Source organism: Antennarius striatus, chromosome 22 (assembly GCF_040054535.1).
Source record: "Antennarius striatus isolate MH-2024 chromosome 22, ASM4005453v1, whole genome shotgun sequence".
Taxonomy (NCBI): domain Eukaryota; kingdom Metazoa; phylum Chordata; class Actinopteri; order Lophiiformes; family Antennariidae; genus Antennarius; species Antennarius striatus.
This window is the reverse complement of record NC_090797.1, coordinates 13815854-13834032: the sequence shown is the minus strand read 5'-3', so window position 1 is coordinate 13834032 and position 18179 is coordinate 13815854. Positions and strand designations below refer to the sequence as shown.

At 39.4% G+C, this 18179-nt stretch overlaps 1 protein-coding gene across 2 annotated transcripts; it reads left to right on the top strand.

The window, feature by feature from the left end:
• Positions 1-1702: 1702 nt before the first annotated feature.
• LOC137589176 (chloride anion exchanger-like) lies at positions 1703-17662 on the top strand. Of its 2 annotated transcripts, none has more exons than XM_068306735.1 (21): positions 1703-1884; positions 6430-6606; positions 7655-7794; positions 8619-8729; positions 8834-9000; positions 10402-10566; positions 10650-10802; positions 11130-11212; positions 12181-12328; positions 12425-12538; positions 13670-13747; positions 13824-13919; positions 14000-14106; positions 14586-14655; positions 15077-15169; positions 15288-15383; positions 15952-16179; positions 16251-16305; positions 16656-16801; positions 16903-16962; positions 17286-17662. In XM_068306735.1, exons 1-21 carry the CDS (start codon positions 1868-1870, stop codon positions 17310-17312), a joined length of 2331 nt encoding a protein of 776 aa, XP_068162836.1. In that variant the 5' UTR covers positions 1703-1867; the 3' UTR covers positions 17313-17662. The 2 variants fall into 2 exon arrangements, with proteins under 2 accessions (XP_068162836.1, XP_068162837.1); XM_068306736.1 differs by lacking the exon at positions 1703-1884 and adding an exon at positions 5824-6100.
• Positions 17663-18179: the final 517 nt, after the last annotated feature.

Sequence of the window (18179 nt, the reverse complement as noted above, 5' to 3'; positions counted from 1 at the left end):
TATATGCATTCATTAAAGGTTTAAGAAACACAAGCTGTAATTTTGGTAATACAATTAAAGGTGAGACATCAGTGCTTTCTTATTACATATTATAGTATCTAATGACTGCTACCACAAGGAACCACTAGGAAGCTTATTTCTTCAGTCAGGGAGCAGATAGATCATTTTATTGATTAAATTACAGATTTGATCTGCATCACTTCCTCATGATAAAACTCTTCTTAAAGTTGTTTCTAATAGTTGTTCAAACAATTACTGTATGTTGATTTTCCAGGCATAATACATATAAATATACACATTGGTATTAAAGACATGAAGAACAAAACTCTCAGCTTAATAATTGTTGTTGGTAGGATTTATGCACCATTTCCCAAAACACTTCTTTTGTATTGTGATTTATAGCTCCAAGGGTGGAGTGTGTGTCTGAAAGTAGTTAATTCTGGCTGTAAAAACGTGCACGCACGCACACACACACACACACATACACACATACACACACACACACACACACACACACACACACGCACACACAAATACGCAGGACGTCATCAAGTAGGTGTAGACATGAATATCCCCTCACCTTAAACATCTAAACATCTGTTATCGTTTCATTTGTCGAACAGAATTCAGGCCTCTAAACATAACTTTGTATTGTTATGCTTTTTTTATTAGTTTCTTACAGTTTTTCCCACATAATCCCAAGTGAACAGTATTTGTCAAATAAATTCCATGAAACTAACTGACACCAAGAGGTTGCAACATCAAAATTATTTAATTGTATGTCTGTTTTAAGGGTAAATGTATGTGTCTGTTCTGACTAATGGTTTCTGTGAATGAATCATCATTGTAGACATTCCTGAGATCAATCATCTCTGTTATTCAAGGAACCACATCAAGCAGGAGCTTCCTGCAACACCACTTAAGTGGAGTGTGTGTGTCGAGGATTCGGACACACACGAAAGCCAAATGATGAAACACCATTTGTCCTCCTGTAACGACCGCATGCATGAACTTCTAATTTCCTCCCTGTTCTAATATTTATTATTCCGATTACCTTTTTGCGGCTATTATGTCCAAATTAGAGAGTGTCTACATCTTTTGTTCAAAACAACATATTTAGTAACATTTAAGTTTAAAAAAAAAAGCATGCTAAACAGTAAACAAAAAAAAGACATTTTTCATACTGACAGGTGTTGACACCCGACAAACTTTTTTTTTTTTGTTCAGGAAGAAGCTGAAAAAACATGTTGAAACAACACATTTTTCCTGCTACAAATCAAATCTGGTGAATTAACATTAACAAAATGCAACTTTTATTAATAACATACTGGCAGATGAACGTCATTAGTATTACTACTAGCCTGTGTTACCTGATGTAAGCTAAACCTAAATTCATTAATGACTTACTTGTTTTGTTTCTCACTGATTTTGAAGTATTATGAAGAAATTCTTTGCATTTGCTAAATATTATGCTTTCTTGGCAGTGAGTTGTATTTGCAGACGTTCCCTGACATTTTGGCAGAATTATGTTGTGTATGAAACTACTGTACCTTTGTTACTTTTATTGTTTGCACTTGATATTGATTTCTCCTTGCTCACATTAACTTTGGACCATACCAGACATTGATATTGTTTTGCTAACAGTAGTTTGTTCTCAAACACTGACGGTGAAGTTCTGTGTCATGTTCGCTCGATAGAATGAATCACAGCTACCGACATTCTCCAATGAACAGATTTTTCACACCAGCTCAAAAAGACGTGTGAAGTCTCATTTTTGTTGGGATACCTGTTCAACTTTTACTGACCAACGTTCCAGAAGAGGGGAAACCTCAAAAGCTACACTTTAAAGAAACTTGTTGACTGTTTCATGACTTTTCTGCACCAGTAAGTCACATTTTAATCTTGCATCTTCATGTCAAATAAATTTCAACAATTGATGCAAAGGATTTTAAACTTTAGAGTTTCATTGTTATTGGAGACAAAAAATGCATTTGATGTTTGCTGTCAGCATTATGATTAATCTCTGATTACATCCACCCACAATCTCAGATGTGAGATAGGAAAATAGCTCTGTTGTCTGCCGGAATTATCTCCACGGGTGGCTGTCGCTGTTTATGGCTCGTGATGGGTTTAAAGTCTGTGCCATAAAAAACACCTTTCATGTTTTTAGCCTGAGTTGCTAATGTTTGTTGCAATCAAAGATTTTAATGGACAAAAATTTGAATGAGGATCTATCCTGAACTTGATCTTATGTTTTATGTTATAGCTCTCCCTCTGGACAAAAAATACCATATAAGTAGAGTTGCAAGGCGTTATTAATAACTGTAAATCAGATGTGAGCATATTTGCAGTATTACAACTGTGTCCGTGTGAGTTTTATCTGATATTAATACTGTCCCAAAAGATTTTTCTATGTAGCACAAAGCTTTCATTCTTTTGGTAGCAGCCATTTAGTCATGTTGGATAAGGAGAAGCACCCGTGTCATTAATCAGACGACCGGCGGCTCAGGGACCTTGTGTGGTTCATGTTGACTCTGTCATGACTCTCTCATGGTTTCTTTCACCACCCGTCCTCTCCGGTTGTTTCATTTTGTCTTTCATTCATTCATAGTTTATTTGTTGTTGTCATTCATGTCATATGGACATGAATCTAATATGCATCCATTCTAAGAAGAAAAATGAAATGTCTCACATCTGATTTGGAAACCTCAAAGGCCAAGAAAATCAGATTTGTGTAAAGTTAAAGTGAAAATGAGTCATTTCAGCCTGATAATGTGAACATAGTCTGGTGTAGAACAGAGATAATGTTAATGATATTGGTGATAGCAGTTCTTTAATGAGATAAAGATCTATTTGAACTAACAGAAACTAAATAGTTTAACCACAGCCTGTTGCTGATTTATCAAGAATACATTCATTGAAATAATTTCCAGCATCCATCCAGTTTTATTACCTTCAAGTGGTGCTGCTGTAACATTAGTATGGATTCATAATTTTGTAGTAAGTGGTTTCAACCATGTTTGGCTGGGCTAGTTGGATCTCTATGTTGAATAAAGTCAGCTTTATTCTTCAGTTCTAATGAGGCCTTTTCAAGCTTTTCCTACGCGTCCAGTTGACTTTATTCAACACAGACATCCTGACAGTCTCCACAGACCTGATGAGTGATGTCTGCAGGATCATCACTTCACACCAGATTGTTTTCAGGACTCATGCAGATCTTACAAAATGAAACTAGAAAATTAGGCCGTCAGAGAATGCAACATCCTGTGACACCCCTGAATCCAACATTTTAACCTGACTTCCTTTCATAGGTCAGACTCATTTAATAAAAGACCCATGATCCAACATATAACTGGTGCATTCTATTTGTAATGAGGTTTCACAAATGTGTACCTAAAAAGGTATAAAAGGGAAAATGTGACCTTGACCTAGTTTTTCAAGGTCAAGGTTGTGACCTAATTTTCATTCCCTTGCCTCCCTGAATATAACGCCTTTTGTTTCGTATTTTTTTTAATCTTATCTGGTTCCTAAGATATGTGCAAAAATATCTCAGGATAAAAAAAATATCTGTGCTTTGATCTATGGTCTTGAGATCAAAGCACTAGCTTTGATCTATGGTCTTACTCACACTGGCCTTCTCCCTCCCTCGTCGTTCTATCTTATCCGGTTCTTGAGTTGAAATTTGACCTTGACCTAGTTTTCTCAAGGTCAAGGTCATCATCTCATTTTTATCCCCTTTGCTGCCCGAGTCATGTGCTTTTTGTTTCATCTTTCTATCTGCGACGGTTGTGAAGATATTTGGTTGACAGACAAACGGACGAACGCACAAACACTGACAATTACAATACATCAACACTTTGAAGCGGGATGTAATAATACACAAAATATACAATTATTAGCACCGCATGCTAATATGATATTATGCTGTAGTTAAAACGAAATAATATTATATTGTAGTTAAAACGAACACATTTTTATAAGCATATACTGACTCTATGAGCTCGTATGTACTTATAGATTGTTTTAGTATGTAATGAGAAGACACTGGTACACTGGACATTCTCTCGTCATGCAGTGAGAGATCATTTACTTTGAGTTGTGTTACTCAGAAGATGGAAATGATGAAGTAAGAACTGACTCTCTGACTGTATGATAAAAACAACCTGATGATGAGTTTTACAGCTCTCCTCTTTTATTTGTCCTCAGATGCACTTTGGTCATCAGAGCATAAAGATTTTATTGCCAGTGTTTTCATTCTGGTTTTACTTTATGTTATTTAAAGAGATACTCTAATTTAGTGTTAAGATTCCACAAATAAGAAAAAAATCTAAATTTTAAAGACAAATGCTGATATTTGCTGACTTTTAGTCAGTGAGTCAAGGATCTTAAATTTACCACAATGAAACTCAAAATTGTATTCATAAAATGTATTAATGAAAGTAAAACCTTGTTTCTTATAAAGTGACAGAATGTGATAATTTCCTAAACCTTCTTGACATTAATTACAAAACAATTCAAAAACAACGCTTCAAGATTTACTTCATCTTGTTCTAGATTTTATGTGGCAACACATCTCTTTAAGTTGTGAAAATAAATAAAATAAAATAAAAAAATCACCTGATTTGATCATTTTGCTATAAAATTAGTTCAATGTTGTCACCTGAAAGTTCACAGGTCATTCTCAGGCAGATATGTGGAGCGGTTCAAGGCTCTGTAAAACCATGTGAGGGGAATTTGCCATCTGGAGAACCTGGAGAAATTTCCGTATGTCAGATGTTCTGCCGCTGGACTCAGGAGCCACAATATGGATGGAATCATATTCAGAATGAGTCTATTAAAAAAAAAACAATCAAGTTAATCAGTTTGAGTTTGAATACACTGCTGATCGTTCCGTTGTACTTTTATTGACGTACAACATAATGCCCCCGTCTTATTGTTATAGCTGTACTGCATCATCTCAACTAATTTATTAATGGAAATAATTACACATCAAATGGAAAGCTGTAGACCTTGGTGTTATGATAGCGTTTCATTATTCCAGGATTTATCAGATAATAATCTGTGTGCTGTTATTTATAACGGAGCATGGTGTGAAAGAACAAAGGCTGACCGAGACCGCCCAATAAGAATCACACCACACACTCACACTCACACACACACACACGCACACACACGCACGCACGCACGCACGCACACACAGGCACACACACACACTTTTCCCATGAGCCTGACCTGAACTATGCCTGATCCTGGACAAACAGCAGGACCAGGCATTACTTCCACTTAATTCTCAGTAGACACTCAGATAAGATTTCACTGAACTAGTGAGAAAAGGAATCCCCCCCCTCAACCCAACACACACAAATACACACACGCGCGCACACACACACACACACACACACACACACACACACTCTTTCTGTTTTGTTTTTTCTTTTTTGTTTGGCGTTGCTTTGTTTTGAAGGAAGCCGTCTTTTCCATTATTTCTCTCTTTCATCCAGTGTTTAGTGGAAGAGGTCGGTTCAGTTTTACAATATTTCATGAATCTTAATATTTGGTGTCTTTAAATTTCACACTAATAGGGAATCTGATCATTACTCGCCTTTTTATGACACGCTGGATGATAGTTTGGAGTAAATCTCTCACGTTCTGCAGCTTTTTCCTTGTCCAGACTATTTTTACTCGTGAAGTGCGTGGCAGAACTCTACACCCGACCTCAAGCAGTGTTTCCCATCCTGAAAAGCTACTTGATTTCCACTTCATAACAATGACCCCTCCTGTCCTGCCCCGTCTGTCCTGTCCACATCCTCCCTATCCAGCCCATCAGTACGACATATTCCAAATGCTCTTCGAGGCGGAAAATCTCCACTGTAAGTTGCAGGTTACAGATATCAGTAAGAACAATGGTCAAGGATAAGGCAGGCATCCAGCATTTGTGCGAAACAGGGGCTTCATCGCGATTGCTGTTAATAATTACAGTTGTGATAAGCAGCAGAGGTGGCATTTATTGATGGCAGAGCTGTCTGAGGTCACATTTGATCTTCAGGAGCTGGAGGACGAGGAAGAGACGGCGGGGAGTTTGGATTTGTGACATTGTCAGGTATGTGGGATGAGCTTCTGCACAAATTTACTTTGCTTTGGTTTTTGAGCGTGAATGTGAATTGAGGAGGATCCTCATACGAGGCTGGAATGCTTTGGAGGCACTGATAACGAAATCTCAGAAAAGTCAGGGAGACATTTTAGGGTTAAGATTAGAAAAAAAAATCATCTCAGCTCAAATCCAATGTGTCAGATCCCCGGAGACGGCACAGGCCCTCGCCTGGTTCCGTCTGCATTCAGGGATCTGGACCTTTGTTGCTTGCTGTTGATGTTGTTGGTAAGTGATGTTCAAAAGCGAGACAGGACCTTAATGTGATTAATGGTTCTCAGAGCCACATACAGAGAGCGCAGCGGTCCTCCAGGCAGCAGAGGCCAGATGATGCGTCCAGGAGCGAAGCAGTACGTGGTGGCCCGGCCGCTCTACTCAGAAGACTCTTTTGCTGAGGAGCACGAGAAGATCTACCGGCACCGAAAGACCATCTGGGAACACGTTATTCAGTACTTCACGTGAGAATCCTTTCACTTTAATTTCCTGTCTGCTCTTTGAGTTGTGGTTGGAGCGGCATTAACCCTTAAGATCTGTTCTTTATGTTAGGACGATGAACTTCTGGGAAAAGTAGTCTTCCTTGTTATTTGAGCAGATTTTGTCTCACTCTATTAAATGAAACATTTGTTCTGCTCCACTTTGATCAGTGGTAAAAAAGAGCAGAATAAAACCCTGTGACAGTTAATTATTGTTTGCTCAAAGTATAACCAAAGAATTCCACCTGCTTTTGATTAGAACTGAAGCAAAGATTTCTTTTTCAAACCGTCTCATGAACATTCGTCAGACAAACATCGCTCATGTGTACATATTTATGGTTGATTGTAATACTGATAAACATTCACAGACATAAAATAGAGTTCAGATGAAAATGTTTTGCAAAAACTTGCAAAAAGTAAAATTCAAATGATTTGTCACATGCATTAAAATATTTCTCAGAATTTTACATTTAACAGCAATTTTTGACTTCCACAGGGAATAATTGATTTAAATAATTTAAATTGTTGCAAAATTAACACCACTGGGGAAAAGACCCTGTTTCACATTCATTATTATTATTTTTTTAATTTTTTTAAAAATTATTATTTTTAATTATCATTAATATCCATATATACATTTTCTTGTAGACAAGACGATCGTGATTGTCCTGCATTTTTAGCCACTTTTTCACCTTGCGGGCCATCAACCTGCTGGAGGCAGTGTATTGTGGTTGAACACATAGACAAACAACCACTTATTATTAATATTGTTGATGTTGTTGCTGTACTGATTTTATTTTCCCTATCAGTCAGTTTTCTTATATATTCTACTTTTGATCGGCTATTATCTAGTTGTGATTTATACACCTTGTCCGGCTGATGCTGATGTAAAAAAAACATCTGAAAACACTGCAGTCGCTCTTATTTTTATGTTTTAGTTGTTTTTTTAAGGACCAGACAAACTGAAGTACAGGTTTAGTAGAGATTCTTCTTTAAATTCATCTATTTAACATGAATACTTGTGTTTTTACAGATGTGATGCCAAAAGAGCAAAAAATGTCTTCCTGTCTCTGCTGCCAATCATCGGCTGGATGAAAATCTACCGAATCAAAGAGTGGCTCCTCAGTGACATCGTGTCCGGCGTCAGCACTGGACTTGTAGCCGTTCTGCAAGGTAAGCAGCGACTCTCTGTTTGAATGTAAGTTAAAAAAAATTTTTTAAAGTGCAATAATATAACAGCAACATGCAAGTATCTAAAGGTACAAACTCTGTTAGTCTGGGGTTTTGGAATTATTGCCCTAATTAAAAAAACCACTTTTAATTTGGTTGGTACCAGGAAAAAAATCAGACCATGATGCCCGATTAAATTTGGGTTTCAGTCTTAAGAGTGACAGAATTTAAGAACCAGTGGTCTATCTAATGTATTTTGGACACCTTAAGTAGCATTTGATGAAATCTGCACAGATTGTGCACCAAACTGTACCTTTATTGGAACACGGCGTGTGTTTGTAAGAGTTACACAAGTTTAACTTATTTATATATCACCAGATTATAGTATTTTATTTTATTTTATGTTTTTGGGAGGGGTGGGGCAAACCTCAAACATGCATTGCTATTGGAAACTTTTTCTTCATAAAATACTAACAAATAATGTATGACAATCTCAGCACTGAAGAATATAAATATGTCAACAATTTACATCAGAATAGGGGATTTTATCTCAAATGTTGCTGTTCCACGTAACAATCATAGGTTTCACAGTTTTTTGTGTGTGGAGTGTTGGTCCGGAGCCTCTGCTTCAACGACACTAACCTAATGTCCCTAAGATGCATGTTTTTTCCTTATGATGGGAGGGGGGCCGGAAAAAAAACCCATTCACACACGGAAACATGTAAACTCTACACATTCCCGTGTTGGGAACGCTGGGGTTTGAACCCATGACCTTGTTGCTGTGAGGCCACTGTGCTGCTGTATAACAGAGTATTTGTGCGCCTCAGGTTTGGCTTACTGTCTGCTGGCCAACCTGCCCGCCTGGTACGGACTGTTTTCTGCCTTCTTCCCTGTGGTCATCTACTTCTTCCTGGGCACCTCCAGACACATCTCAGTAGGTGAGGCCGGTGTGTGTGTGTGTGTGTTTCTGTTTCTGGCCCTGTGTTCTCCTGAAGCCACATCTCATCTGCCCCCCACCCCCATTCTCTCCTCCTCTTCACAGGCCCCTTCCCGGTCTTGTGTATGATGATCGGCAGTGTGGTCACAAGAATGGTCCCGGACGGGGATCAGCCCGTCAGCATCAACATCACGGCGTTTGAAAACCTTACCATGGATGATCGGAGGGTGCTGGTGGCGTCGTCTGTCACTTTCCTCGTCGGCATCATGCAGGTGAAACACGTTCACAAGACAAAGTGCTGGAACAGCAGGGATTGTTCAATAGACAAGGTCAGGGTGGCTTTTTTAGGCATATTGTGGTGTAAATCTATTTTATTCCTTAGAACATTTAAACATTGTGTTGATGCTGTTTTAAGTTTTGTATTTGTGTTTGAAGGTTAATATTACATTTGTTATTTTGTATCAGAATTGTTTTGATACCAGTTCTATAAAAACACCAATACTATTTATTGCTCTAACTAAACTGATTTAGGAATACAAATAAATAAATAATCTTTCTAGGCCTTTTTATATACATTAATAGATGGAAAAAATAATGATTATACCTTAAAACTGTATCACAACGTCAAAATGTTTTTTACATGGAGCAAAACAATTTGGAGCAGTTGTGTGGCACAATGGTGACCCAGGCCCTCCAGAGCCTGGGTCCTGCTCGGAGTTTCTTCCTCAATGAGGGAGTTTTCCCCGCCACCGTCGCTTATGCTTGCTCTGGAGGGCTTTGTTGGCTTTCTATCTGTAAAGCGTTTTGAAATGTCTTCAGATGTGATTAAGCGCTATATAAATAAAAGTTGATTGATTGATTGATTTCCACTACAATCTAAAAATAAAAAGGCAGGAGGCTTGCAGGGAATCGGTTGTAGTCCAGGAATAACTCTCTGTAAATCCTCAAATTATTGCTTTCACACAAAGGAAAACAGGTATAAAATGTTACTTCCTTCAGAGTTTGAGGCTTTTGTTACCTGCAGACAGAGTCAGGCTGGTTACTTTTAAATCACTATTCTAAACTAAGCTAACCAGCTACTGACTCTCGCGTGTTATTTAGCATACAGCTGTGAAAACAGCATCACAGGTATCAGTTTGTAATAATTTTTTTTTTTTAATGAATGTGTTAAAACAGGTCAGTTTTCTTGTTTTTTTGGATTTGTTCCACCCTATGTGGATCAAACACACCCCAGAGGTTTCGATCAGACACTAGTTGGGTTACGTTTGAATGGCTCTCAGAAGCTCTCAGAGTTGTGGCTTAACACACACTAATGCACCACTGCATTGCTTGTTAGTTTCCTCACACAAACAAGCGCTTGAATGCATATTAATATAATTTTGCAGTACATGACCTTCATCTTATCATCTGCATTATGAAAACATGATGGTTTGTTTCATACACATCATAAAAACATGCGTGCATCCAAACACAACCGCGAGTGGAAGGCCATTTCTTTCAAGTGTACGCTATTATTTTAGCCCTATAAACAGTAATAATGATAACGCCACATTGGTTGTAACGTTTTATGACTGATCCGTCGATCCAGACCTGAGGTCTTGCTGTAGACTCTGACCTTTCTGCACGCGGACACAAACACCTCATCATCATCACCATGTCCCTGTCTCCTCCAGCTGGCGATGGGCGTCTTTCAGGTGGGCTTTGTCGTCATGTACCTGTCCGAAACTCTGGTGTCCGGCTTCACCACGGCAGCTGCCGTCCACATCCTGGTGTCTCAGCTCAAGTTTGTGTTGGGACTTGAAGTGCGAGGCATCACCGGGATGCTCTCCATCATATATGTGAGCATGAGAGTTCAGAACTCTTGCGGTCGGTGAGACAAGGCCGTTCATCCACTAGACCTGAACGTCATCCTGTTTTTCAGACCCTAGAGATCATTTTCAACAAGATAACCTCCAGCAATGTTTGTGACATCGTGATCTCCTTGGTCATCATAGTGGTGGTGTTCATTGTGAAGGAGCTCAACGATAGGTTCAAATCCAAGCTGCCGGTTCCCATCCCCATAGAGGTTATCATGGTGAGTAGCATTGCACAACGCCATCCTTGTAACTGTTCCTGTAGTCGAGGATACGATAACCTGCCGGTAATATAAACAGTGATAATGATAGCTCTATCTGCTTGTGACATTTTAGGGCTGTGCTGGTGTGGCGAGATGTTGATAGCAATGATTGATCTGATTTATTAGGTCGTTTGTGTCTCTTAAAAGAAAGAGAAAAAAAAAATCATGTCGATCTAAGGAGACAGCTGACGATCTGTCAACCAGCCGTTAATAAATAAATCAGTAAATATCTCTCACATCGACTGTGTTCATGAATCAGTGTTCACCGCCTCGTCTCCTTTCCAGACCATCATTGTGTGTGGAATTTCATACGCGTTTGACTTCAGAACGAGATTTGGTGTCGATGTTGTTGGTCATATTCCAAAAGGGTAAGACGCATGAGGCTCATCTGTCTGTCTGTCTGTCTGTCTGTCTGTCTGTCTGTCTGTCTGTCTGTCTGTCTGTCTGTCTGTCTGTCTGTCTGTCTGTCTGTCTGTCTGTCTGTCTGTCTGTCTGTCTGTCTGTCTGTCTGTCTATCTATCTATCTATCTATCTATCTATCTATCTACCTTCCATTCATCCATCCATCCCTATTTGTTTGTTTGTTTGTTTGTTTGTTTAAGAGCTCTCACTGTCTCACAGACGGCTCAATCGTAGACCGTCTCACTGACAGTCGTTCTGCCACAATGATAAAATTTTATGTATGAATTGGTTGAAAATATTTTGTGATGAGAGACGTGTTTAATTGGAATTCTGGGGACGGGGACTACACGATCCAGACGGCTTTTTACCCATCAGCCCTTTTTTAGGGATGTCGTTAATGTTGCCAATGAGATGAAGGTGGTGAAGTCTGCTGTAATGACATGTGTGGGGGGAAAAAAAAGTTAAAAAACAAAAAAAGCCTGTTGAATACATTTCATCCTTCTGTCTTGGAGGCTTCACCCAGCAGTAAACTGGGTAAACATGTTTTATTTACACATTGCAGTGAGCTGGCGTCTCATCCGGGGTGTTTCCCACCTTTCACCCATAGCCGGCTGGGATGGGCTCCAGCAGACCTGTGACCCACAACGCAGATAAGCAGCTGTAACCCAAACCACAAGAACGGATGGATGTTTTTAATTACTTTATGCAGCAACTAACAAAGTGAAAACCTGTTAATGCAAAACAATTATTAACAAATTTGGAGTCTGGGGGGAGGGGGGGGTTGTAAAGACATTTTTCAAAGTTTTGTATTTATAGCATTGGAAATGTACGCAATGACACTCGATTACCAGCTGGATCTCTAATGAGTGGATTAGATTTCAAATTGTGTCAGCGCTAAATATTTAAAACATAACACACCAGCGTCTGTTTGCAGGTATGAAAATCCGGTACCCCCAGACCTGGAGATCTTCCAGGAAACTGCAGTGGAAGCGTTTCCCATGGCCATCGTGGGCTTTGCTGTTGCCTTCTCTGTGGCGAAAGTTTACTCTGTGAAACACGACTACACTATAGATGGAAACCAGGTATGGAAAATAAGTGTAATTTACGAGAGGAAGAGGCTACTGTGCAGATGTAATCAGGCGTTAGATAAGACGTTTTCCATGTGGATCTGAATGCAGGAGCTGATAGCCTTTGGGGTCAGCAACATCTTTGGAGCTACTTTCAAGTCCTTCGCGGCGAGCACGGCTCTTTCGAGGAGTGCAGTGCAGGAGAGCACAGGTGGAAAGACTCAGGTAAACCACAACAGAAATGGATGTTTGGGTTAACAGTATGATGTATTCGGCGGTTACATTTGGAAGCAGCCAAAACCATCTGTTGATGTAGAAATGGGGCTTTGGGTTGATTGGTTATGGATTTTTGTACTTTTTGTATTTTGATTTTTGTACAGTAAAGAGTGAAGCCCAGCTGATGGTTCTGTGTAGTAAAAAGTTGTGGATGACGTGTTATTAATGGTTAAAATTCCTTCTTTCTTGTTTTTGTTCAACAAAATGAATTCTTAGATAAAAATACTGTACAAAGGTTTGGTTTCACTTTTTAATTTATATTGTTATATTAACCATGGATGTGGAACACCAAAGCAGACATTTTTCATTCAACTTCATATGGTACATGTGTCAAACTCAAGGCCCGGGGGCCAAATGCAGCCCATCACATCATTATATGGGGCCCACGAGAGAATAAAAGGTCTGAGTGTCTAAAAACAAATAGGTCAAAAGTGTGCTTTGACCAAAAACTACATTTCCCACAATGCAGTAATTAAGCACATTTTAACTTTGACAAAAACGTTTTGAAAAAAGTTAACGTCCTATGATATGATGATATTTTTCTTTATTCTCTTGGATAGTTTGATCCTTGATTGATGGAGTTATTTGGGTTTCATAATCTGACAAATTAACAAGTTATGTTATAACAGAGAAACATATTTTTTGCGTGAAACTGTAATGTTTGTAACTTGAATAAGTGATAAATTCAGAGTTATTTAACATTAAGGAGTAGTTACGTTTATTTTACAATAAATTGAGTTACATTTAGTTACATTTATAAGTTACATCTGGCCCTTTGAGGACAACCGTTATGCAGATGAAAATGAGTTTGACCCTCCTGTCTTAAGGTGTTCCGACCAGAAGATCAGACAAACCAGACTGAAACAGGACGGTGAAGCCTGCATACAGCTGAAACCTATTTTAATTAGGTTTGTTTTCAATGCACTGTATGAGGAATAAACAGACACGTTGTTGTTCGTAACACATGGGGGCCCATTGGCTGCAGGAACGTTCTGCTCCCGTTTCCTCAGCAGCCTCAGGTTCTGACGTATGGCACCCCCTCTCCTCCTGTTCATTAACAAACCACTGCCCCCCCCCCAGGTGGCCGGATTGCTCTCAGCCTTCATCGTGATGATCGTGACGCTGGCCATCGGATTCTTACTGGATCCGCTCCCAAAGGTAACCCGGAGACTCTGACCCCACAATGGCGGAGTGGACTGTGTGTGTTCTGATCTGTCCCCCCTTATTTGAACAGTCTGTGCTGGGCGCCATCGTCATCGTTAACTTGAAGGGCATGCTGATGCAGTTCAGACAAATCCCATACCTCTGGAGAAGGGACAAACCAGACCTTGTGAGTTGTCACACATGAAGAAAGGTTTAAACAACAAGTAATCTCCATTTAAGCATTTATTCTGTACGACTTTTGTCCAGGTGGTGTGGCTCGGCACCTGCATCGCATCCATTCTGCTGGGATTGGATCTTGGATTGGCTGCAGGTCTTGGTGTTGAGCTGATCACTGTTGTCCTCAGGGCCCAGTTGTAAGCATCACCACCCTCTCCTCGCTTCATCATCTTCCTCTCCTTCATCTTCATCTCCTGTTTCACGATTTGCTGAAAGCTCTTAGCGCTCCACATACCAGTCAAGAGTCTCATCGAGAATTAGATGACATCAACCAGACACAAATGGATTGACATTCCATTTGACGCAGACACATAGTGATTTAATACATTTATTCTGACCTACTATTTGCAAACTAACTCCCATCAACCCAAGCTGTGCTGTCTTTAGTATAAATTCAAATTAAATTCCAAGAAATAATAAAAAATAAAAAAAAAATAAATAATAATAATAATAATAATAATAATAATAATAATAATAATAATAATAATAATAATAATAATAATAATAATAATAATAATAATAATAGCTCTTAGGGTCATGTATAAGATGGGGATACTCATTAAGGTGAACATGTTTAAAGTCAAACCAAACATGGTGTTTGTTTTTTTGCTTCCAGCCCTCGCTGCAGTTTACTGGCGAATATTAAAGGAACCGACATCTACAAAGACAGGAAGGACTACATCAATGTAAGTGGATGATGACGTGCGCTCTCAGCTGTTTAAACGGCATTCTGGACTCTCTGACAGTTACATGATGCAACGACAAAGTGGTGTGTTCACGTGGTTTTGAGTAATCAGGAAAATAATTTGCCACTGGGAATATTCAACACAACTTCAACACAAACTCAGAAACTTTTGTCCCCACTTGTTGAATTTGACGTCATGACGCAGAAAATGTTTTTGGATTTTTTGCTCACATGTAACGTAGTTCTATGTTGCAGTATGTTGAAAGGGACAATCCAAGGAGAATGTAGCATAAAATCAGGTTTAAAGTTAAGATAACTGGTGCTTTCATTAATTTGCAATTGATAGGTGGATGCATCGTTGCACAGGAATTTTAATTTCACCTCCCTTACAAATGTGGATTAACTGTTTGTGAATCTCATAGATATATGAGCCGGACGGAGTGAAGATTTTCAGGATACCATCACCGCTCTTCTTTGCCAACATTGAGTTCTTCAGGAAGAAGCTGGTGGAAGCTGTGAGTACAGCCTTCGATGAAAGATACTATGAAATCGGTTTAAAAAAACAAAACAGCTACTTAAAAAACACAGTTTCATCTATCTTTTTAACTTCACCATCTCAAAACTTTGTCTCAGGTTGGATTTAATCCACTGAGGGTTTTGAGAAAGAGGAATAAAGCACTGAGGATGATCCGGAAGCTACTGAAGAAGGGAGACCTGCAGTGGACATCAGTAAGTTGTAACTGATTTCTTCCTTTATACACACCTTCACTCTGGTAACATCTTTAGGATGTCAGAACTCCTTGGTAAGGCTGGTCTATGCATCAGATAAGAACCTGAGAAATGTTCTTGTGGAACATGATAAAGAGGACGAGTGGGAAATTTGAGTTAGTGGTGATCCAGATCTGGTGTGTGTGTGTGTGTGTGTGTTTACTTATTGTGACATTTGAGTCCCATAATTAAACTGGGATCACCTTAAGCTGGCATTGACAGTAAAAAAGACACTCAAACAAAAAGCACACCAGCATTTCCAGCTGGGAAACAAGTCGAATACAAGTTGATTTTTTTTAAAGTGGGGATACAACACATACCTGTTTGTAAACGGGTCATGACATGAATGCTGGTCCCTTACCTATAAACTGTCAACTTTCTCACCCCCACCCATCGGAAAGCCTGATTCTGTGTCACATGTCCCCCTGTGATGGACTTGGTATATTCCTGTACCTACTGGGATGAGCTGCAGCTCTGTGGAACCAAATCCAAGCAAGAAAATGTCTGAAAAGCTTTTCTGCTTTCACAGAAAGGCTTCCTGAACACATCATGTGGATCCATCAACGAGACAGAAGAGGAGGGCAACATGGAGGACCTGGACCTGCCCACTGACTTCAAGGACCTTCCCATCCGGATCGACTGGGATGCAGAGCTTCCTGCTAACATCGCCGTCCCCAGGGTGGAAGTCCACAGCCTGGTCCTGGACTTCGCTGCTGTCTCTTTTCTGGACATCTCTGCTCTGAAGGGACTCAAAACTGTGAGTTTTATCATTCGCAGCAGCAGCAGAAGCCATATTTGGCTGATATTGACGTCTAAAATCATTCACAGATGCTGAGAGAGCTGATCCGAGTTGAAGTCGAGGTCTACATCGTGGCATGTGATAGTAAGATCCAATTGAATAGTGAAAAATTCACTATTTAATTCTATCAAATCTGTTGGCAATGCTGGTTTATGTTCATTGTAATATCATTTGTTGATCTGTTTTTTTTATGATGTCTTAAAATAATTTTGAATAACAAGTTATTTTATAGAAAAAAAACCCAGTAAGGACATGATGCAACCCAACACTGCAGTCTCAATCGGTGTCCTCTTATACACTCATACAGTAACATTAGATGGGCCAGTCCTCTTCCTTCCTTGGTCCCTGAACGAGAGCTAGATCTGATTCTGCTGAGTTTACAGCACGTGTTCAAATCTCCCACCTCCACCTGAAATACTCCAACTTCTCTCCAGCTTACATCTTGGAAAAACTGCACAGTTGTTGCTTCTTTGATGAGGAAGTCCAGCCATCGATGTTCTACCTGACTCTGCACGATGCAATGCTGCACATCCTTGAGAAACATCCTGAATCTACAGAGAAGAAATTTGGCAACGACATGGTAAAGAAATGCACCGTGCAATTCCATTAGGAGAATGTATCTGTGATTAATTAGCGCTGCGATTGTGTGCAGAAATCTGACATCTTCATGTTGTCCCGCAGATTACAACAACAGTTACAGTTCATAATCCAGGAAGCAGTTTGAGGAGCAGAGAAAGAAACGTATGTATGAGCTTTTCTATCTGCTGTCTGTCATCAGTGTCATCTGTCACAGCTCTCAGACTGAATCCAGACCGACTGATGCGATCGTTACTACTTGACATGTCTGTTAGTTAAATGGGATACAATGAAGAAATAAATGCTGGGAGGAGGATCTTTTCATTAAACTGCGTCGAAAGATGAAAACATTTCTGACATCAGAAAACAGAGGAAAAAGGTTCTGGTGTTGCTTTCAGCAGGACCGACGGTCCTCCAGAGGATGTGTTTCACACTATTCCAGAATCCACGCATGTATTTCTGTAACAATGCTCCTTGTTCTCACTCAGGCTGCAGCTACAGAAACCAGGTTCTAACGTGTGACTGAGAAGACGACGACTTCCTGGAGGAAACCCCCCATAAGACCGAAGGAAAAAAACAAACGTGTTTTATAGATCTGTAGAGATCATGCTGTGTAATTATGTAATAATGGAGGAGAAACTGTTTTTAACTGTTTGCATCTGACAATCAACGTTTACATATACAGTCTGTGCTGGAATCTCAGAAAACAAATGCTCTTATTGTTTTATACTGTTTATAGTGACTGTAGAAATTTTGGCTGTGGTGTATTTTACATGAGATGTGGTTTTTTTTTTACTGTCAGACGATGAGTGTGTCGACAGAGTGCTATCAAAGTGAGGTCGCAGAAGAATTTAAATAAATATGATAAACCTTCAGGGCTGCTTCTACTTCATTTTATTAATGTACCCTCTATGTAAGACAGGGAGAACGTACGAGGAATAAAACCCAGAACCGTCTTGCTTTGAGGCAACAGCGCATGCTGCGCATTTGTTACACATTGTCTGACAAAAGTGTCAATACGAAAGTACACATACGAAACACTGACAGTTCTGTTTGCTTGCATTTAATTCAGATAAGGCCGTTTTAACCAGGTCATTCTATAACTGATTCCGAGTTAGTAACAACTTTTTTAAATTAAAAAATGACTGACGTGCTTTAGGACAACAGTACGCTTTTTCCAAGAACATTACAAAACGTGTTCCCAAGGACACTAAAAGAAAAGCTCCCTATCTGCTGTGTGACCTCCTAACATACATTAATGTGTGGAGATCATGTCATAACATCTTTATTTCACCCTCCCAAGACGTCCTTTAATTTACACTAAAGTTTTCAGTTCATTACAGTAAATAATAGTGTTCCAGATTTGATTGCATTAAAATTTC

Coding starts and splice junctions, on each gene's coding strand:
- LOC137589176 (XM_068306735.1), top strand. Junction 7,795..8,618: donor ACTTGTAGCCGTTCTGCAAG/GTAAGCAGCGAC, acceptor TGTGCGCCTCAG/GTTTGGCTTACTGTCTGCTG. Junction 15,170..15,287: donor GGAAGAAGCTGGTGGAAGCT/GTGAGTACAGCC, acceptor ACTTTGTCTCAG/GTTGGATTTAATCCACTGAG.